A 21,444-nucleotide genomic window follows, 5' to 3' on the forward strand; every position below is an offset into this window, starting at 1 on the left:
GGGATTCCCAGCATACCCCTCACCCCCACTTCTACCCCCACATCCAGCTCCCTCTGCCTCCAACTTCCCCCAGCTCAGTTCCCCACCCACAGAGCCTATCTGTCTCCTTCAGGACTGGCACCCTTCCCTCCCATGATCCCTATAGTGTGTTGCGATGTGTGTCTGCATGTGTGTGCGTCTATGTGTGTGTGTCTGTGTGTGCACAGAGCTCTGCGGTGTGTGTGCTGGTATGTGTGCCTATATGTGTGTGTGTACCCATAGCCACGTGTGTCCGGGTATCTGTGTGTGTGTGTACATGTGTGTGCACATCTGTGTGTGTGTGTGTGTGTGTGTGTGTGTTCATTTGGACGGCCCTGCTATGTGTGTCCTGGCACAGGGTACTACGCTGCAGGAGGAACCACGGGGGAGGAAACAGGAGAAAGGCTCACACTCAGAACCGGGCAGACCCGGGCTCACACCTCAGTTTCCCCATCTGCAATGAGGGAAACAGGCCCCACCTCACAAGGAGGCTGTGCTGACAGGCGTCAGTCACGTGCTCACAGAGGCTCCCATCTTTACGATGTTGTTACTGTAGGTGTTTAATAATTGCCAGCTGCTCCCTCACTCCCCGAACCACCAGCACCTCACTGGTATTCCAAAAAGACTTTTCAAGAGAATGAGTGAACAAATGATCAGTTCCCGAGGGCAGCAGTGCAAATTGCACAGCATGTGTTCTACCAAGTGCTTCTCCCTCTGAGCACAAGAAGGTGCAAAAGAAATGTCCGTCACCAGGAATTGGCAGGTTTAGAACCACCCCGATTCTGCCACACCGGCCAGGTCATCCCCACAGAAGGGCCACGGTCCTCCGGTGCTCCCATCGCACAGATGGGGAAGCTGCTGCCGGCTCAAGGAGGGGCTGGGTGCCTCACGGAGGGTGGCCCCAGGACCATAAGGGCACTTCTGGAGGGACAGAGGGAGGCAAGAGCAAAGAGGCCAAGGCAGTGAGAAGTTTGTTTGTTTGTTTTTTAATTAAGTCCAAAAGGAGACAGATAAAAAGAGAAGAGAAAAAGTACTGATGGTAAAAATGATTAGATTTACACCAAACCACATCAATAGTCAGATTTAGGTCGATGGTCTGGACACTCCAATTAAGAGGCAAAGGTTGGTAAATGAGATCAATAAACAAGCCCCAACTGTAGCTGTTCACAAGAATCCCACTTTAAATAAAAAGACTCAAATACATTCAAAGGAAAATGGTAGAAAAAGACATATCATGCTACTACTAATCCAAAGAAAGGTGGGGTGGTTATACGACTATTGAATGAAGTATATTTCAGAGCAAAGAATATCACCAGATATCCATGCTATCAGCGCACAGCCCAGTGGGGAGCTCAGTCTCACAAACCGTGAGATTATGACCTGAGCTTAAATCAAGAGTCAGACACAACCAACTGAGCCACCCAGACACCCCAAGTGTCCAATCCCAGAGCTCTCCCCCGAACCCAACCTCAGAGACTTTGCACCACAGGGTCCCAGGCAAGCAACAGCCAAGACCCAAGCTGATGTCCCTTCAAGAGGTGCCTGCCGTCTCCACAGAGTGCCCTGTCCTGAATAAGGTCCCGCCCTCGGAGGTCCTTAAAGACACGGTCACCACGCAGGGAAGGGCATCCAACTGCTCAGTTATGTGATGGGGAGTCAAACGCAAGCCACGTGCCTGCAGAACTGCCCCCAGGGCCAGTCACACCATCCTGGGCCGACATCCTCATGCCAATCCCATCCTTGGTTTGCCTGAGGAACAGCATCAGGCCTCCTGCCCCCCATCCCCCTGGTTTAAAGGCCCAAAGGAGGGCCGCCTGGGTGGCTCAGTCTGTTAATCATCTGACCGGCATAGGGAATGGTCTCATGGTTTGTGAATTCAAGCCCCGCATCAGGCTCTGTGCTGACAGCTCGGAGCCTGGAGCCTGTTTCGGATTCTGTCTCTCTCTGCCCCTCCCCAACTTGTTCTCTCTCTCTCTCTCTCTCGCTCTCGCTCTCGCTCTCGCTCTCGCTCATAAATAAACATTTAAAAAAAAAAAACCAATTTGCTAAAAACAGGCCCAAAGGAAAAGTGACTTTCCCACAGCCAAGGGCATAGTCAGTATAAGCCAGGGTGTGCAGAGCGGGCCCTCCTCCTCCCTCCCCAGCTGCACCCGCCCTGCCTGCGAGCAGGAAGGCAGCCCTGGGTCCAGGGCCACGTGGGCCAGGTGTTGGTGACTCTGAGGAGTACAGGCCCTCAGGGGCCACGTGGAGGGGAATGATGACGGAGCCAGTCTGCATTCCTTTCTCCCATCGCTGCCCTATTCCAAAGGCGCCGTTCTCTGCAGCTCCCCAGTGGGCGTCCCACTGTAGGTGCTGGAAGCCCACCAGCATTCTCCACGCCCAGCACTGGAATGCATCCCTGGGCCTGGCCTTCCCCTTGTGGGATCATCTCCATATCCCATCTGAGTCTCCTGAACTCCACCCACACGGGTCCACACGTGTCACCTCCTGCTGGCTGCTGCCACACCTCCCAGAAAGAGCTCACCTGGACCGGGACCACCTACCTGCTCAGATACCTAGTCTGGACCTCGACAATGGGACCTGCTCCTCTGGACCCCCTGGAGCCCCTGGACCTGGAGACCCTGAACCTGGAGCACCTGGACCCAGACCTGGAGCCCCTGGACCTGGAGCCTTTGAACCTGGACCTGGAGCACCTGGAGCCCTGGACCTGGAGCCCCTGGAGCCCAGGACCTGCATTCCCTGGACCTGGAGCACCTGAACATGGACCTGGAGCCCCTGGACCTGGACCCCCTGGAGCCCAGGACCTGCATCCCTTGGACCTGGAGCTCCTGAACCTGGACCTGGAGCCCAGGACCTGCATTCCCTGGACCTGGAGCCCCTGGACCTGGACCCCCTGGAGCCCAGGACCTGCATTCCCTGGACCTGGAGCCCTTGAACATGGACCTGGAGCCCCTGGACCTGGACCCCCTGGAGCCCAGGACCTGCATCCCTTGGACCTGGAGCTCCTGAACCTGGACCTGGAGCCCAGGACCTGCATCCCCTGGACCTGGAGCCCCTGGACCTGGAGCCCCTGGAGCCCAGGACCTGCATTCCCTGGACCTGGAGCCCCTGAACCTGGACCCCCTGGAGCCCAGGACCTGTATCCCCTGGACCTGGAGCCCCTGACCTGGAGTCCCTGGACCTGGAGCACCTGGATCTGGACCCCCTGGAGCCCAGGACCTGCATCCCCTGGACCTGAAGCCTCTGACCTGGAGCCCCTGGACCTGGAGCCCCTGGACCTGGACCTGGAGCCTCCAGACCTGGAGCCCCTGGACCTGCATCCCCTGGACCTGGAGCTCCTGGACCTGGACCTGGAGCCTCCAGACCTGGAAGCCCTGGACCTGGAGCTCCTGGACACCCCAGCATGTCCTAACCACCTGCTGTCAAACCACTAAGACCCAGTTCAGCACTTCTTCCCTCTTGTTCTCTTCCTGCTGCCCTCGGCCCCCCTTTCTTCTCTCCCCCCTCCTCTTCCTTCCTGGACCAGAGTCTCCCTGGAATACGCCTCCCCTCAAAGGGCCCAGGAGCCTGGGCAAGCCTGGGAGGAAATGTGCCTTTAAGGATGCCAGGACAGCACCACCGCTGGGCCTACAAGTGGCGGACACCACGGGACACCTGCCGGACCAACCAGAAGTGTCCGGAGCGAGGGAGAGAAGGGACGTTTCGGCACCATGTCTGGTGCCCGCCCTGGGCTCCCGGCAAAAGCCAACAGCCCAGCCAGGGTTATACCAGCAGGTAGAGATGCAGCTTCCTGACAGCGCCCACAAGCCACCAGCCACATCAGTAAAGGGCTCGGGAATTCAAGTGACACACAGAACTGCTTTGGTCAGCTCCATCAGGGGAACAAAGAAAAGGCAGGTCTGTGCTCCTTCTGTCTTGGGGACTTTCAGGCTCCAGGAGACGAGAAACAGCCTAACAGACATGTTTCCCGGAGGAAGGCCTCTTATGCCACTTGGAAATGAAATATGGGAGCCCCTCATGCTCCCCAGGTTCCCATCATTTCTGGAAGGTTCTGCCCCTGCCCCTGCCCCTGCAGTCTGGGCAGGCCCCTCCTTCCTGGACCTCAGTTTCGTATCTTTAAAATGAGGAGTGGCCCCAGAAGACCTCTAAGGCGCCCTCAACCACCACGTCTGGGCGGTCACTGGGGTGCCTGGCATCCAGCCGCCGCACCTGGGCCCCGCTGAGTCCCTGTCAGTCAGAGTGACAGAAGGGGACAGGGCATCAGGACACCATGACTCTGACCATTGACAAATGTTGAGTGCTACGTTCCCGCTGCCTGGGGGTGCTGGGAGCCACGGTGAGGCCGCTGCCCAATTCTTGTACCCACGGTGCATGAGCCAGGCACCGGTGAGTGCCTTCCCACACACCCCTAGGTCTACCGTGAGCCCCCTGGGGCTGGCACGGGGTGATGGGGACAAAACCGACAGAATCCAGCTGAAGTTCACAATAGCACTTCCCAGCTCACTCTTTCTGTAGCCACACTGCATCGGGGAAACTGAGGCCGGTAAGTGACTTATGATGTTAGGATTAAGCAGTTGCAGAGAGGCCCCAGGATTCGCACCCAGACCAAAGAGTACAATCGAGGACTGGGCACGGGGACGAGCACAGATGTCTGCGGGATGTCACCACCCTGAGGACCCTCACAGTAGCCGCTGTGTCTGAATGCAGTTCTGGAATTTGCCCAAGAAACCTGAATTCACCTTCGTTGCCTGGCAGTGTTGGATGAGCGTCTGCTGGCAAGAGGCGGCCTCCCTGGAGGGCCAGGCCCCCACTTCCCGCAGAGGCAGGCAGCCCTGGGGCCCTCCTTCCAGATGCAACAACATCCAGGGCTCGCCCCCACCTCTGACAAATGGCACGTGACCATGAGCAGGTCTGGCCTTTCCAGGCACCTCACTCACTCAGCAGCCACTTCCCCAAAGCCCTCACTCTGGCAGGACCAGCACTGGGCAGGGTCTGCAGGGAGGCTGGCCTGGCCCCACCCTGGCGGGGGAGGGAGACCACAGAACCCCCAAGGGAGGACCGGGTGGCCCTCCAGGCAAGAGCCCCGTGTTGTTAATGCAGAAGATGTGCGTTTAGGGTCTGCCTCTGGTCCTTCACAATTCCTTGCTGAAGGCGGGTCCTGGAAATGAAGCAAAGGCATCCCTTTCCTTGACAAACCAAATCTCCAGTCTGGGGGACTCGCTCTGAAGCTTCCTGAAATCCCACGTCTGTGTGCTCCTGATGTCTGGGAGCCACCACGCACCCTTTCCTTCAACCAGAAATCCACCTGAGCCCAAGCTCTAATCCTGGGAGGTGAGATGAAGCCACAGTCTCTCCACCCAGACATCTCCGCGGTGGAAGGGTAGTCCGGAGACTGGGAAGCCAAGGGGCTCATCCAGCCCTTTCTCACCTCTGCAACCAGTTCCAAACCAGCAAAGCTGAGGACGATTATCACACAAGCTCAACTTTGCATCTCACAGCCGGGGCAATGTAACAGCGAGGGCAAGGCTGACATCCCAAAGGACCCAGGGTACATGGACCCCTTAGCAAGGCCCTGGACCCTCTGACTCCGGGGTCAGGGCTGCCCACCTCACCTCAGCAGCCTGCCCAGCAAGCCCCAGCCCCAGCATGCCTCTGCCAGGGAGGCCCTCCCCAAAAGCACACACACCCTCTTACTTGATCTGGGATCATTTCATTAGTAAAATTTTCCAAAAGAAGCTTTTTATTCAATCCATTCCCAATTCGTAAACAATGTATCCTCCCTGGAGCCCCATTTTCTTGCTGGAAAAGAGCTCTCGAGGGAAGCCTCAGAGAGCTGTCCCCTCCCCTGTCCTGCAGGAGCCACGCGCAAACGCGCGGGGGCGCGTGCGCACGGGGGCCCGCGCGCGCACACACACGCGCGCGCGCGAGCACACACATTTAAGGGCTGTCCTCCTGGGGACAACTACAGGTGGAAGGGACCAGCTCTTCCGGGTCTGGATTCCTCTCACCCACGCCCTGAGCGTGGTGTGCATGGGAGAGCCCCAGGACGGGGAGCTCACTACCGCACAGGGAAGCGGGAGCCGGACCCGCCGCCGCTGGCTCCATGTCATCCCCAGACCGCTGGCAGCGACACCGGGGACATCGCAGCTGCGAGGAGCTGGCCGGGAGGATCCTGCGGGACACCCCGCGCCTCCCTTCCCAGCCCCGGTCCGTCGCCTTCAGCTCCTCCGGGGAGAGTGGACAGGAACTCCCCCCAACCCTGCCCCACCGCAGAGTCTGGGGATGGCGCCGGCGTCCCCCCTCCTCGCCCCTCCGGAGCCTGGCGCGCCGGGCAGGAGGCGCGGCCAGGCGCGGGTGAGGGAAGTCGAATCCCGGCGGGTCTCCGTGGCCCCGGAGGGTGTTGGGGCGTCCCGGCGCCAGACCCCGCGTCCCCTTACCGCACAGCAGCAGCAGCAGCGGCAGCAGAAGCTGCAGACGCCGCGGCTCTAGCGTCTCCATGGCCCGATGGCTGTGGCGCGCGGTCGGCTCGGCCGGGCTGGGTGCGTGGGGGGCGCCCAGGGACGCGTTCGAGGGTGGGGCCGCATAGAGTCCGCCCCTAGCCTGCGCCCTCCCCCTCGGGGACGCGCCCACCCACTGGGAACACACCTTCCGGAACGCGCGCTCGCCCAGGACGCGCACCACACCACTCCCCCCCGACCCCCGCGCGCCCTCCCTCCTCCGGGACTCGTAGACCCGATCAGGGACGCACAGCCCCTAGACACGGCCCCCTATCCGGGTGTGAGCCCTCTCCCTCCTGTTCTGGGGTGCTGCCCGCGGGGCCAGGCTGGGAGGGGAGCAGGCGGGGTGATGAGGGGGGCGGCCTCTGGAGTGGGCGCGCGTCTGGGAGTGCGCCAGGCGGCGGGAGCAAGTTGGAAGGCAGGAGTGCTGGGCTCAGAGCCTGTGAGAGACTCTGCAGGACCGGGGGCGTGGGGGTGGCCCCAGCCTGAGGACAGCCTAGAGGTGGAGGCGGGGAGAGCTCTGTGCGCTGGTGCGGGAAGGGGCCACCACGTGAAGTGAAGCGGAGTGAAGTCCTTATTGTCCCCAGGCTCCAGGATACTTTTCTGGGAGCTTCCCTGGCCTTTGCACCCCTCTGTACTGGAGAGGGATGGGGGCCTGGGCTGGTTCAGCACACCTGCGCACGCGTGCACACCCCAACGCCCCCGGCAGGGAGCCCCAGTCCTCAGTTCCTGGCCCCAAAGGACAAAATGAGGGTCAGGAGAGTGACTGGCTAACGCATAGGACCTGACCACGAGGAGTGTCATGGGCCTGGAGTGGGGGAGGGAGATAGGTCACTCATCCGGTTTGGTCATCTCTGTCACCTTCAGCCCCTAGCACAGATCCTGGTCCCAGTGGACACCTAGTCACGTTGTCACAGGTCACTGTCACTCCTGAGCACCTTGCCCCATCTGCCCTGCAGGGCGCGCAGCCCAGCCCGGGGAGCGCGAACTAGCATGGGGATGAGCAGGGCCAGGACGGCCTTGAGCATCCGAGGTCAGGGGTACAGAACCTGGGCTCCCCCCTCCCCGGACAAGCCCCGCTTCTCTGAGTGCTAGAGGAGGGGAGGAATAACACCTCATGGGGTCGCCCCGAAGTCCAGGTCATGGTGGCAATAACACAGCACTGCCGGCCGCGAGAGCAGATTGGACCTTTCCTGCATTAGGAAGCTGCTTAGGAAGGGATCGAAGCTTTCTGTGCCTTTTCTGGCAGAAGCCAGAATTATTTCGACAGAGGCTTAAAGCTAATTAAAATTGATCAGCCTTCCCGCCAGCCTCCTCCCGGAGGCGGTGGGGCGGGCAGGTGCAGGAACAGGGCAGAGCCTCCCGTGACCCAGGCCTTGAGCCCATGCAGAGGGGCTGCCGGCTCAGCTCCGCTATGTGCCAGCCACCCCCTCTCAAATGCCCTGCACAAACCCAGACAGAGCAGGAGCACAGGCGTTCCCAGGGGGCTGCAGACTCACGGGACCCGCATCCCCCCCTGGAAGAGGGCTGGCCAGACCCCAGAGACACCCCCCCTCCATGTTCCCACACAGCCAGCGAGCTACAACAGCAGGATGGGCCATCAGAGGAGGCACAGGTCTGACAGCATCCAGAAGCCTGTGCCAGCCTGGGGCTCAACGTGACTGGTACCTGGGGGTGAAGCCCCGGGGCCAGCAGGTCTGTACCGATGGACAGTACCGGAGCCCAAGCACCTCTATGCCCCACCTTGGACTTGGCTGAAGTTGCTCCCCTGTCAGGATGCCCTCCCCTCCCCCATTGTGCTGTTCCATCCGCCCTGCAGACTCAGGGGCTCTGTGCTCCACGGACTGTCCCTTGTCCCGGCTAGAGGGAGTCCCTGAGAGGCAGGGCCCGCCCTCTGCTCCTGTGCACTTGTGCCCAATACAGCAGGAGTTTACTGGCAGGGGGGGTGGAGGGGGGGCTCACACGAGTGAGAAAGTGTTCGGAGAGCCCCAGAGGTGCCCCTCTGAGGCTCCTGCCCTTCCGCCTCACCCTGACTCCTGTCCCGGCACCCACTGGTCACACTGACCCCTGTACTGACCTGCTCCCTGCTGCTGGCTCATTGCTCCTCTCCTGTCCAGAGGGGCGGGCCAACAGTCATGAGAGCCGGCCGCCACCCTGCTCAGACCCGGGCTGGCATCAGCGCCTGCCGTGACCCTGGATCGTGCAGAGGGACATCCTGGGACCCCGAGGCTGGGACATGAGCAAGGGAGGAGGGGAGGAGGAGGGGGAGAGGGAGGAGGGAAAGAGGAGGTGCGGGAGGGGAAGGAGGTGTAGGAGGGGGAAGAGGTGGGGGACTAGGAGAAANGAGGGATGGAAGAAGATGAGGAGGGAGGAGGAAGGGGAGGTGGCGGAGGCTGAGGAGGAGGAGGAGGAGGTGGGGAGGACAGGACGAGCTGGTGCAGGCTGGAGCAGCTATCATTGCAGGTGGTGTGCCCTGTGCAGGTGCTTCTCCATCACAAAAAAGAGANTGCAGGCACTCCCTCCCTCCTCAGCCTTCCCTCAGAGGGAAGGAGACAGGTCCTCTGGGAAACAGACAGGCACAGGCCAGCATGAGCGCCCTGGCGAGCCAGGTGCCTGCCCTGAGGAGCAGCCAAGCCCTGGAGGGGGACCCCAGGTGGTCTTGCTCCCCGCTCCCCCTGCATAGCCTGGCAGCTGGGAAGGGGGAGATCCCACGGCCCCAGGGGAGGGGCGGGCACACTGGCTGCTGGCCCTGGGGTGCGGGACCCCAGGGAAGAGGCAGCAACCCCCCCCCCCCCCCCCCCACATCTTCTGGCCTTTGAGACAGGGCCTTTCAGTCCCTGCGCACACGTGGCTGTGGCGGTGAATCCCCGGGGGGAGGGGGGGGCGGGCGCTGCTCTGGAGGGTTGGGGCCCCCCAGCCGCAGTCCTGCTCCGTCCCGGCTCAGCTCACCTCGCGCTCTCCCAGGCTCTCCGAGCCCATCGCGGTGGCTCCTCTTGCCCAGGCCGCCCGAACCACACACTAGTACCACTAGTACCACTCTAGTACCAGGTCTTGAGAGAGTTTGCTCGACCCCAAGGTAGCCTCGTCTCCAAGGGGAGAGCTGTGAGCCAACGTCGTGCAAGAACGCGTCTCCTGTGTGCACCAGTGCAGGGGGCCGGGGGCCGCCAGGCGCCAACCTTCTGGGAGATTGCCCGAAAAGCCCTGGCCTGAGAGGCCGCAGTAGCCGGCAGGTGCGTGTGGGCTTGGCGCCCCCTGCCGGCGGACTTCAGACACTGCATCTCCATCCTCTGCAGTGTGGGGCCCTGCAAGGTGGTGGCGGGGAGGTCCCCCACAGCCCAGGGTTAAGGAGGGGGGACCTTCAGCCACTTCCCAGCTGCTCCAGGACCCAGGTCGCAACTCTCTGCATCCCATCATCATCATTATTGTTACTGTTAACAGCACAAGCCCCCACCGTTCCCACCTTCACACTCCAGGGGCAGTGAGCACACCCACACTCTGTGCAGCCACCACCACCACCGTCCATCCCTGGGCCTCTTGCATCCACACGGAGGCTCTGTCCCCATTAGACACCAGCCTCCCACGCTCCCCTGCCCAGTGCCCACCGTGTCTCTCCGTCTCTGTGGACTGGACCCTGCTCAGAACCCCATGGAAGTGGGACCCTCCAGTGCGTGTCCTTCAGTGTCTGGCTCCTTCCACTCAGCATCAGCTCACCGGGTTCATCCACGTCGGGACAGGCATCAGAGTGTCCTTCCCTCTCAAGGCTGAGATGCTCCGCTGTCCGGATGTGCGCGTGAGTTGTGCATGTTGGACGCGCATGTGATGTGCATGTGAGGTGTGTGTAGGACGTGCATGTGGTGTGCGTATGAGGTGTGCGTGTAGGACACACGTGTGATGTGTGTAGGTAGGAAGTGTGTATGTACTTATGATGTGTGCAGGACGGATGTAGGATGTGTGTAGGACGTGTGTGTGGTGTGTGATGATGTGTGTAGGATGTAGGATGTGTGTGTGGTGTGTGTGGTGTGTGTGTGTGGTGTACATATGATGTGCATGCGATGTATGTATGTATACACATGATGTGTGTATGGTGTACGTATGGCGTACATATGATGCTCTCCTATACAGATGGACTGCATTCTGTCTATTCATTCACCGTCACCCACTTTCTCTTTAAGTGAACAAAGCAAGTTCATTTTCATCTGATTTCAATTTTGTACAATCCATCCACAATGTCTTGAGGAGAATAGGTCACAGTGTTGTCCCTGGTCATTTCTGGATCTGGAGGGATTCTGAGCGATTTTTAATTTATGTTCCTTTCTGTTTGTTCTCTTATTTTCCTGCAGGGCCGCAAGTGGCATTTACGGGGCGGTTTTGTGTCGTGTGTGTGTGTGTGTGTGTGTGTGTGTGTGTGTGTGTGTGTGTTGTGAATGTGTGCGTGCCTAAGCGGGCCAGCTGTGTCGTGCCTGCCTGAGCCGCGTGTGAACCGTCAGCCTGTGCAGTCACGTGGACTCTCACTCTGCCAGGCTCCTGGCGCAGGCCCTGCTGGATGCCCCGCCCCCTCCCAAGAACNAGAGTCTGGGCCGTCCGCTCACGCGTGTGCCTGTAGCTTCCGGGTTTGCTCCAGCCCGAGTGTGTGTGTGTGCGTGTCTGGTGTGTACATGTGTGTGTGCGTGTGTCTGGTTGCACGTGTGTGTGCACACGTGTGTCTGTGTGCACACATCTCTAGATTTGATGATAAACGGCCGCTGGCCGGGCATCCATAAGGGGCACTCCAGGAGGAGAAGCGGGGTTGGCCGGTCACCTCCCTGTGCCCTGACCAGGCCCTCAGTCTCCCCCAGGTCCCAGGAAGGTGACCCACGGTTCCCAGAGAAGAGAAGGGCCTGCGGAGAGAACAAAATGTGATCCAGAACTTCGGGAGTCCGGGCTGCGACGCCCCCCCCCCCGACAGCTGGGGAGACCCTGCCCAGCACCCCTGTCGCTGAGGAATGGTGAGTGCCCCCCAGGTCTGCAGGATCAGGGCACAGGGGAAGCTCCATGCTTCCCCAGCCACGGGGAAGGAGGCTCTGCACCGTCACCGGGGCCTCACTGCGAGCTCGGGGTTCAAGACCTGGTGCCGAGGACTGGTGGCGAGCAACAGGTGCGTCGTGACCGCGGACCACCATCTCCACCACCACCGCAGCGACCGGACGCGCCCTCGAAGGTGCGCACAGCCGCCCAGCGCGGGGCGCTCAAGCCTCCGAGGGGTGCAGGCAGGGGATCTGCGAGCGCCAGCCCTCTGGGCGACTGGCCTGCAGCGGGAGGACTGCAAGGTGCCCCTGCTGCGGGCCCTTAGGAAGCCCCCGACACAGTCCCTCACCCAGGCTTCCGGACACCTCGCTGCAGGCCGCTATTTAGCTGAGTAACTCCAGTTCAGTGAGCTTAGAATCCAGCTCCCCCTCTGCACCCCTCTCCCGCTGCAGACATTCTGGGATGGGGGATGGCTGGCCCAGTGACCAGGGAGCAGCCTGTGCAAGCTGAGGGGGAGGTGTCCAGGCCCAGGGGGGCTGTTGCAAATGAGCTGAGACAGACCAGAGACAGAGCAGACACCTCCCAGAGAGAGCACAGAGACACCTTCCAGAGACAGCAGAGAGACACCTTCCCAGAGATGGCAAAGAGACACCTTCCAGAGACAGCACAGAGACACCTCCCAGAGACAGCACAGAGATACCTCCCAGAGACACCCCAGAAACAACCCTGAGGCAGCCCCAAGGAAGCCCGGAGGAAGCCTAAGGACCTTCAGAAATACCCAGACACCCAGCGAGACGCCTGTGGAGCCAGGCCCTTCCCTTCCTTGGTGGCCTGGGAGCAGCTGGGAACTGGGCCACTCACAGGGCTGGGAAAGCACATGCCTGGGCTGAAGGCTGAGCACCTGGGGATCAGCTCTGCACCAAGTCCACCTCCCTGGGGAGGGAGCAGTAACCGGGTCCTCAGGAGTGTTGGCCGTGGGATGCCTGTCCAAGCCTGCTGCGAGAGGGGCCCGGCGCCCACTGCCCCAGGGACGAGCAGGTCCCAGCCCAGTGCCCGGATGCGAAGGTGCCGCCAGAGGCCATCGCATCCTTGGCTAGACCCACCCCACCCGCCGCAGACACAGTCCTGGTTGCCAGCTGGCCTTCCACGTGGCTCTGCAGGCTGACCACGCTGACCACCCGGAGTCTGTCGTTCTGAGGGGACATTGTTCCGTTACCGACCATGTCTCAGTCAATAAGCACCCTTCCCTGGAAATGGGACCACTGTTACCAGCTCATGAAATAGCACTTCTTGGCCGGAAGGTATAATCCTAGTCCCTCTATGCTCTCACCACCTGCGCTCCTGGAAGTCACACTTGACCTTCTGGTCGACCCACCCCTGAGAAACCGAGCTCAGTATCTACAGGGAGTTCCAACGACCAAAGTGCCCGACGTTCATAGGACATGCCACAGCCCCGAGGGAGTCTTCACGTCCCCCTGAGAGCCTCACCGTAAACCCAAGGCAGGGCAGGACACTTTACGCAGGTGTGCGGCATTAAAATCCGTCATAAGGTAATGACCATATTCGAAGTTGGACATCTCGTGTTGGACCCTGACTCTTGGGTCCTTTACAAAACCTCTCTAAGCCTGGCTCCTCCATGCAGAGAGCAGATGAGCCCTTCCTGGAGCTGCCAGGGGCTCGAACGGTGCAAGGCTCCCACCGGCGAGGACTGGCTGGGTCGCTGTGCATCCAGTAGTGGCCCGGGGGGTAAGGACTTGGGTAAGGACTCAGCGCTGCGAGATGCAGGAAGACAAAGGGCTCAGAGGCGGGGCACCACGCTGGGAGCAGGTGGGGCAGAGCTGAGCCCCGTGGAGGGAGGAGAGAAAGAAGCGGGATGAAGGGCCGTCACACTGAGACACCCACTCAGGGGGGATTCAGCTCTGGTCCGAATGCTTATAAATATCACATAGTTCAGAAAACATCAAGTCAGCTTCAAACCTCCAGCCCCCAAAGCGCGTGGGAAGGACATTCTCCCACCGTCAGGAGCTGCTGTGGGAAGTCTTGCTGACGCGGGCCACCAGGCCCTTCAGAGAGGCATTTCCTGGCCCCGGGAAACTTACTAGGGGCCTCTCCTGGGACCCCAAAGCCCCGAGGAGGCAGTGTGGAGCCCTCCCAGTGTGCGAGGCTGAGGGCCACATTGGGGAACATGCCCCCTTTTAAAATCAGGACACAGGAGTCTTTGTCCTTCACTAAAGAATAAAAGCTGGATGAGGTCACAAATGTGGCCCAGCAAGACGTCCGTCACTCATGTCCCCCTTTACAAAAACAACATGGCATCCAGCCACGGAGAGCTGTGTGTGACTTCGTGGGGCTGTGGGCTCCACTTGGAATCTGTGCAGCCCCGGGGCGGTCCAAGGCCAAGGGGCACTGAGCCGCCGACCCAGGTCCCGGCTGCAGAATAGAAGCCCACCCCACACCCCCAGGGCTTTGGATCTGTCACCGGCACCAGACTCCCAGAGACACGGAAGGAGTCCCACCCACCGCCGCCTCGGCCCAGGGCACCCCCACATTCTGCCTCACACACACGCACGTGTGCACATGCATACACACACGCACGCACACACACACCGTGGCCACCAGCCAGGGCACATTCCCAAGCTCACACCGGTGGAGAGAGAGCTTTTGCAGACAGCTAGTGGGCGTGCACAGAAAGCCAGCCTGGGGACCCTTTGGGAAAACAAAAGGAGGCCGTGGGCACATGGCTTGATGCGGTAGACACAGAAGTGTGTAAGTGTAAGAATTCTGCCTCAGGAGGGAGCAAGCCTCATGGAGGGGGGTCTCCGTGGGTCTGAGAAAGCCTCGGCACGCCAGCAGGGTGGACGGGGTATTTCTGTCCCGAAGGCAGTCAGTGAGAGCTGCAGGGGGGACCTGCCCTTTCGGCTGCGGAGACAGTAACAGAAAACTTCGAAGAACACGAAACATCAAGGAAACATCACGCACACACATCCCCACAGCACTCCCAACTTGCACTATGCCCGATAAATTCTAAATACAGGCGTTATGTCCAGGCCACTGAACTAAAGTGGATGTCACACACATAGACCAATGGAATAGAATTGAGAACTCAGAATTGGATCCAAAAGTATACAGACAACTAATCTTTGACAAAGCAGGAAAGAATATCCAATGGAAAAAAGACAGCCTCTTTAACAGATGGTGTTGGGAGAACTGGACAGCAACATGCAGAAGAATGAAACNTGGATGTGTTGTGCCCGAATTCGTGAGTCCCCAGAGACCACCAAGGAGCCGACACCGATGCAAGTACAAAAGGGTCTTTATTAGAAGCTTGAGCAGGGCCTCACCCACCTACCGGTGTAATGGCAGCAAGGTGAAGCCCCGAACAATAGTGAGCAGGATTTTTATGGGGTAAGGGATGGGGTGTTACAGTGCACACGTTGTATGTATGACATCATTACATAAGTTCCAATTACAATTGTACAGTACTATCCATGATAACAGCTTTGACCATTCAGTATCTGTGAGGTGTTCATTACATTTGGTGGGACTTAATCATGACTTTTGAGAATTCTTTGAAAATGACCAATTATGAGGTGAGTTCAGAGGGCCCACGTGGGGTTCAGACAAGCAGTGAGAAATTGGCTAGTTTGTACAGAATGTCTACAGTTCCCAGCCTTGACTCAGACCACAGGAATGTTTTTTGATTAGCTGATCTGAGGGCTGTCTGAAGATGGCTTTAGCCTTGAGCAATCTGAGGAACTGGGGCTACGTGCAGCCCGAGGTTGCTCTTAATGGAGGCCTTAATTTCAAAATGACATTACTTAGGCTCTTCAGATGTCACAGTAAAGCAAGTCAAAAGGATTTTTTGGTTTCCCAGGGGTATAAAAGTTGTGTCCAAGGGTGCCTGGGGGGCTATCAGTTAAGCGTCTGACTTCGGCTCAGGTCATGATCTCACGGTCCGTGAGCTCAAGTCTGGTGTTGGGCTCTGTGCTGACAGCTAGGAGCCTGGAGCCTGCTTCGGATTCTGTGTCTCCCTCTCTCTCTGCCCCTCCCCTGCTCACTCTCTCTCTCTCTTTCTGCCCTCCCCCCCATGCTCTCTCTTTCTCTCTCTCTCAGAAATAAATAAAACATTTAGAGAAAATTTTTAAATACTTTATTGCAGGGTGCCTGGGGGGGCTCAGCCAGTTGAGCATCCGACTCTTGATTTCAGCTCAGGTCACAATCCCAGGGTTGTGGCTTCAAGCCTCGTGTCAGGCTCCACGCTGAGCACAGAGTCTGCTTAAGAGCCTCTCTCTGTCTCTCTCTGCCTCTCTCCCTGCCCTCACAGTCTCTCTCTCTAAAATAAAAAAACAAGAAATTGTTAAAAAAAACACTTTATTGCTAAAAGGTGCTAACCATCCTCTGAACTTCCAGTGCATCATCATCGTTTTGCTGGGGGGCTGGGGGATCTGCCTGATGTCAGTGGCTGCTGACTGATCAGGGTGGTGGCACTGAAGGCTCAGAGGCCATGGCCACCACTTAGAATAAGACATCAAGGACATTGGTGCATCGATGGACTCCTCCTTTCAGGAAAGTTTTCTCTGGTGCGTGGCACCATGTGATAGCGCTTCACCCACAGAACTTCTTTCAAAGTTGCTCAGACCCCGCTGCAGCTCCATCCGCTAAGTCCACGCGACAGCCTGGTCCTTTGTTGTCGTTCACGATTGTCCCACAATCGTCATGGCACTGGACTTGAACCATACTTCAGATCACATGGACCTGACGCACAGAACGTCTGTCCCACAGCGGCACAGCACGCATCCTTCTCACACATTCTCCGGGACAGACCCCCCGTATCAGATAAGACACAGGCCTCAGCAGGTTTAAGATTTGAGCTGTACCAACTGTCTTTTCTGACTGCAGCGGCAGGAAACTAGAAATCAACAATGGGAGGAAAATTGGATCACTCACAAATCAGAAGAAATTACACTCACGCCCCTGAACAACCAATGCGTTAGAGAAGAAATTAAAAAGGTGAGGAAAAGAGGTCTTAAAACAAATAAAAATGAAAACACAACACACCAGAACTCATGGGACGCAACAAAAGCAGTACTAAAAGAGAAATTTAGGGACGTCGGCTGAGCACCCCACTTCAGCTCAAGTCATGATCTACAGTTCATGGGTTCGAGCCCCAGTTTGGGCTCTGTGCTGACAGCTTGGAGCCTGGAGCCTGCTTCTGATTCTGTGTGTCTCTCTTTCTGCCCCTCCCCTGCTTGTGCTCACTCTCTCTCTCTCAAAAATAAATAATTTTTAAAAATTCACTGAATATGGGTTACAAAGTTAAACATGAGACCTGAGACTGTAAAACTCCTGGCAGAAAACATAGGGGAAAAACTCCTAGGCGGGCGCTCTGGAAATTTCTTGGCTGTGGCACAAAAGCACCGTCCACCAAAGCAGAAATCAGCTGCGCTGAACGGAAAGTTTCTGCAAGGCAAAGGAGACCGTCCACACAGCGAGAAGGCAGCCCCCATCTGGGAACAGGAGGACCTGGGAGGCCAGTGCCGCGTGAGGGGCCCCCAGCCATCAAGTGCCATGTCCTCTGCCCCTGCACCACAGGCTTTCGTGGAAGGTCCAGATGCAGGATGCCTCAAAGTTCGGGGGCAGGGGCCCTTCAGGACCGTCAGCACTCTCCTCTCCCCTGAGACTCAGGATTAACCTCAGGATTTTCACTGGGGTTGTGCTGACTCTGGAAATCGACTTGGGAGCAGTTAACATCCATGATAATTGAATCTTTTGATCCATAAACATAATATATTTTTTTAGGTCTTTAATGTCTTTCGTTAAAGCTTCATTTTTGTTGTTGTTTTAATTACGTTGTCAACTTCTTATTATCTTTTTTTAAAGAATTTTTTTAATGTTTATTTTATTTTTTGAGAGAGACAGACAGCACAAGCAGGAGAGGGACAGAGAGTGAGGGAGACAGAGAATCCGAAACAGGCTCCAAACTCCGAGCTGTCAGCACAGAGCCCGACACGGGGTTCAAACCCACAGATCATGACCTGAGCAGAAGTCAGACCCCAAATGACTGAGCCACCCAGGCGCCCCTCTGTGACTGGCCTAAGGCAGGGTCCAGTCTCACTCTCCACACGTGGCTGTCCGGTTTTCCCAGCACCATTTGTGAAGAAGCCGTCCTTTTCCTGGTAAGTGTTCTTGGGTCCTTTGTCAATATCAGTCGACCTTTCACGCAGAGGTTTGCTTCTGAGCTCTCCATTCTGTTCCGTGGTTTAGGCATCTATCCTGTCAGGGCCATGGGTCAGGTCACTACAGTCCTGTGACATAGGTGGAAATCAGGAAGTATGACTACCCCAGCTATGTTCTTCTCTCTCAGGGTGGTTTTGGCTACTCAACTCTTTTGTAGTTTTGTGGTTTGTTGCTGTTTCTGTGTACAAGGCCATTTGAATTTTGATGGGGATTGCAGCAGACCTGTAGACAGCTTTGGGGGCCATGGACAGGTTAACACTACTAATTCTTCCAACTCATAAACATAGTGTGTCTTCCTATTTGTTTCTGTCTTTTTCAACTTCTTTCATCAACATGTTACAGGGTTTTTTAAAAATGTTTATTTACTTTTAAGAGATTGAGACAGAGAGAGACAGAGCGTGAGTGGGAGAGGGGCAGACAGAGAGGGAGTCACAGAATCCAAAGCAGGCTCCAGGCTCTGAGCTAGCAGCACAGAGCCCGACGCGGGGCTCGAACCCACAAACTGTGAGATCACGACCTGAGCCGAAGTTGGATGCTTAACCAACTGAGCCCCCCAGGCGCCCATAAAGTGTTAAATTTTCAGTGTAAAACTGCCTCCTTGGGTAAATGTATTCCTGAGCGATTTATTGCTTTTGATGCTATTGTAAATGGGATTGTTTCATTTATTTCTCAGATGTTTAGTGGTTAGCATCTAGAAACACAGCTGATTTCTGTATGCTGATTGCATACCGTGAGATTTTACTGAATTCACTAATTAGTACCAAAAGTTTTGGGGGAAATCTTGTCTCAGCACCATCAGCTGAAAGGTCACCCTTCCTTCCACAGAACTGGTTTCACACTTTTGCCAAAGGAGCGGTTGGCTGTGTCCGTGCAAGGCTACCTGCGGATGCTGTGTTCCGTCCCCCCATCCGCGTGTCTGTCTCTTGGTCCATCCCACACCATCCTGACCACCTCAGCTACCGACGTCCTCCATCAGGTAGACAGCTTCGTCCCTCCATATTCTTTCCCAAAATCCTTTTAACTACCTGGGCCCCTGTGCCTTCCGATAGAAAATTTTAGACTGACCTTGTCTATGACTTCCAAATATCCTTCTGGGATTTGTGTCGTAGGTGTTCTCAAGTCCAGGAAAGTCCCTAATAGTCTTAACTTTCCGAGAGTTTCTATCCTGATCTTTCTTCCGTACTCTGTTAATGCAATCGATTACACAGCTTGGTTTTCAAATATTGAACCAGCCTTGGGTCCCTGGAACACGCCCCACTCACTCATGGTGTGTAATTCTCTGTACGCAGTGAGGAGGGAAACAAAGGCAAGAGAAATGCAGCTTAAATTATATCTGGGGTGCCTGGGGGCTCAGTCGGTTAAGCATCCGACTTCGGCTCAGGTCATGATCTCACCATTAGTAAGTTTGAGCCCCGCGTCGGGCTCTGTGCTGACAGCTCAGAGCCTGGAGCCTGCTTCGGATTCTGTGTCTCCCTCTCTCTCTACCCCTTGCCCGCTCATGCTCCATCCCTCTCTCTCTCAAAAATAAATAAACGTTGGGGCACCTGGGTGGCTTAGTCGGTTAAGCGTCCGACTTTCGCTTAGGTCATGATCTCGCGGTTCGTGGGTTGGAGCCCTGCGTTGGGCTCTGTGCTGACTGCCAGCTCAGAGCCTGGAGCCTATTTCAGAGTCTGTATCTCCCTCTCTCTCTGACCCTCCCCTGCTCACGCTGTCTCTCTGTCTCTCTCTCTCCCCCACCTCCTAGAAATAAATAAAAATATTAAAAAATAATAATAATAAATCAATAAATAAACGTTAAATCTTATAGTTCACAGCGTACTGCCAGCCACCTGAAACATGCAGAGGGTCACTTTCCTGGAGGAACTCAAGGCCCCCCTACTGCCTTAATGCCTATGTTGAATTAAAGACCAGAAGTAACTTTATCTTCACAGCACCAGCCCCTCAGGGTCCTGGAAGGCTTACTTCCAATTCCTCAGAGACTTACTTTATCTCTACCCCCCCCTCCATTAACTTCACAGCACGTACCCCACCACCCCATACACCCAGTGCACCTCTCTCTCCCTGTGAGTCCTGTGCCCGTGCGATAATAAAATCATCTTTGTACATCAAAAACATCTCAAGAACCCTCTTTTGGCTCATGAACCCTGCTTCATAATTTCATCATTCTGGCACCTGAATGGGGGGGCTTTGAGTCTTTTCACCTGGACTCAGCATCAGTGCAGAATTACTCGGTGAGTAAGTCCCTTTTTCCTTTTACTTTCTTTCCAGGGGAGTTTCAAGGAGTACGGTCTTATTGGTACACTTTCCTGTCGATCGCTCCAGATTCAATCCTCTCTCCCATGGCTCCCTCACAGGGAGGAGAAAGCCTACCTTTTGGCTGGAAGTTAGGATCCTGGCCAGAGTGGTAATAAGACCCAGAAACTGGATGTCCTCTCTCTATTCCTGTCCTTCTGCAAAGTTGTCTGTCTTGGGCACAGGACAGCCACCTAAGTCCCCAGGACAGCCTCCTCATTGGTCTAACATGACTGCCCCACCCACATCTCTGGTCTAGACACTTCTGCCCGTGGTACCTCCACTGGGAGCTGCATGAAACCAGTACCTGAGTGAAGTAAAACCCACTGGGCACCATTTCCCAGGAAGCCAGCTGTAAAGACTGTGTGTTGGAATGTCACCTAGATCATGACAGATTTCTGTCTTCACTGTTTTTCATCAGTGTCCCTTACTGACTACTGCAGTTACAAAATTGGATAACGTCCTCTTGTAAAACTTTTCTAGTGTTTTCCACGGGTTAAAAAAAAAGCATGGCATAGCCTTCAAGGCAAGACAAGGCACGGTTTTCTGGTCCATACGCTGGCACCCATCCGGAGTCTAAAATGTTACACTGAAGTGCAGGTCCACTAGCACCTCTTCTCCAGGGCTGTTAGTGGCGGATCTGAGAGCATAGCCATTTCATTTGAGGGACACCTCGGGTCGCTTTTGTAACAGGACCTCAGCTCACACAGAGAGTCATGACACTGAGACTTTTCTTCCCAGGAGGCAACGTTATTTGTGCCAGCATTGGCTCAACTAGGTTCGCACCCGAAAAACTGAGCCCCAGGCGCAGTGAGGTATAGTCTTTTATGCATTTGCTGCTTCTTTGTCTGCGTATATGGGTGAGGTGTAGACATACAGTGTGAGTGGGTCTCATGTTACAGGGTCAGGAGAATGTCAGGTACAGACACAGAGTTGTGAGGAATGTCACGTAGGTACCTAGCCAGGTGGCCTTCCCTTATCTTGAGGTCTTTTCCCACCACATTCCTTAGGGAGGGGACCGACCACACTTCGACCCCAGGAACCTCTGACAATATCCCACATGGGATGCCACCCGGGAGATGGGGAGGATTCTGGGTAAAAGTTCTTGGCCTTCGCTACTTTTCCAGGAACGTGGGATCTTCAGCCCCCAAGGACTCTCCCTTGGGATGTCTTTGAACCCACTGGAATCAATTCGGATTGCAAGATCTAAGAAAGGAGAAAACAGTCTTCTTTTGTAACACTGCCCGGCCTCTGCACTCCTTAGGAGATGAGGAAAAATGGCCCATTAACAGGACATTAAACTTTAATACAATCTATGCATTAGATCTCTTCTGCAAGAAACAGGGCAAGTGGACCGAGTTACCCTATGTCCAGAACTTTGTGGCTCTAAATCAGG

The 21,444-nt window shown here is 56.5% G+C and overlaps 1 protein-coding gene and 1 long non-coding RNA gene across 3 annotated transcripts in view; both read right to left on the minus strand.

The window, feature by feature from the left end:
* RAMP3 (receptor activity modifying protein 3) overlaps window positions 1-6,585 on the minus strand; it is a 10,677-nt gene extending 4,092 nt beyond the window's left edge. Inside the window, exon 1 of the mRNA XM_077765790.1 lies at window positions 6,456-6,585. Within this exon, the coding sequence (XP_077621916.1) occupies window positions 6,456-6,516 (61 nt within the window). The 5' untranslated portion in view covers window positions 6,517-6,585. The remainder of the gene's footprint in view (window positions 1-6,455) is intronic.
* A 9,067-nt stretch (window positions 6,586-15,652) lies between these two features.
* Window positions 15,653-20,471, minus strand: LOC144233000 (uncharacterized). Of its 2 annotated transcripts, XR_013335567.1 has the most exons (3): window positions 20,127-20,233; window positions 17,635-17,824; window positions 15,653-16,428 (listed from the first exon to the last, which is right to left on the minus strand). It is a non-coding gene; the product is annotated as an uncharacterized LOC144233000 (long non-coding RNA). The 2 variants fall into 2 exon arrangements; XR_013335566.1 differs by having other exon boundaries at window positions 15,653-17,824; window positions 20,127-20,471.
* Window positions 20,472-21,444: the final 973 nt, after the last annotated feature.

The sequence above is a fragment of the Crocuta crocuta genome, unplaced genomic scaffold (assembly GCF_008692635.1).
Source record: "Crocuta crocuta isolate KB4526 unplaced genomic scaffold, BGI_CrCroc_1.0 scaffold751, whole genome shotgun sequence".
NCBI classification, from domain to species: Eukaryota; Metazoa; Chordata; class Mammalia; order Carnivora; family Hyaenidae; genus Crocuta; species Crocuta crocuta.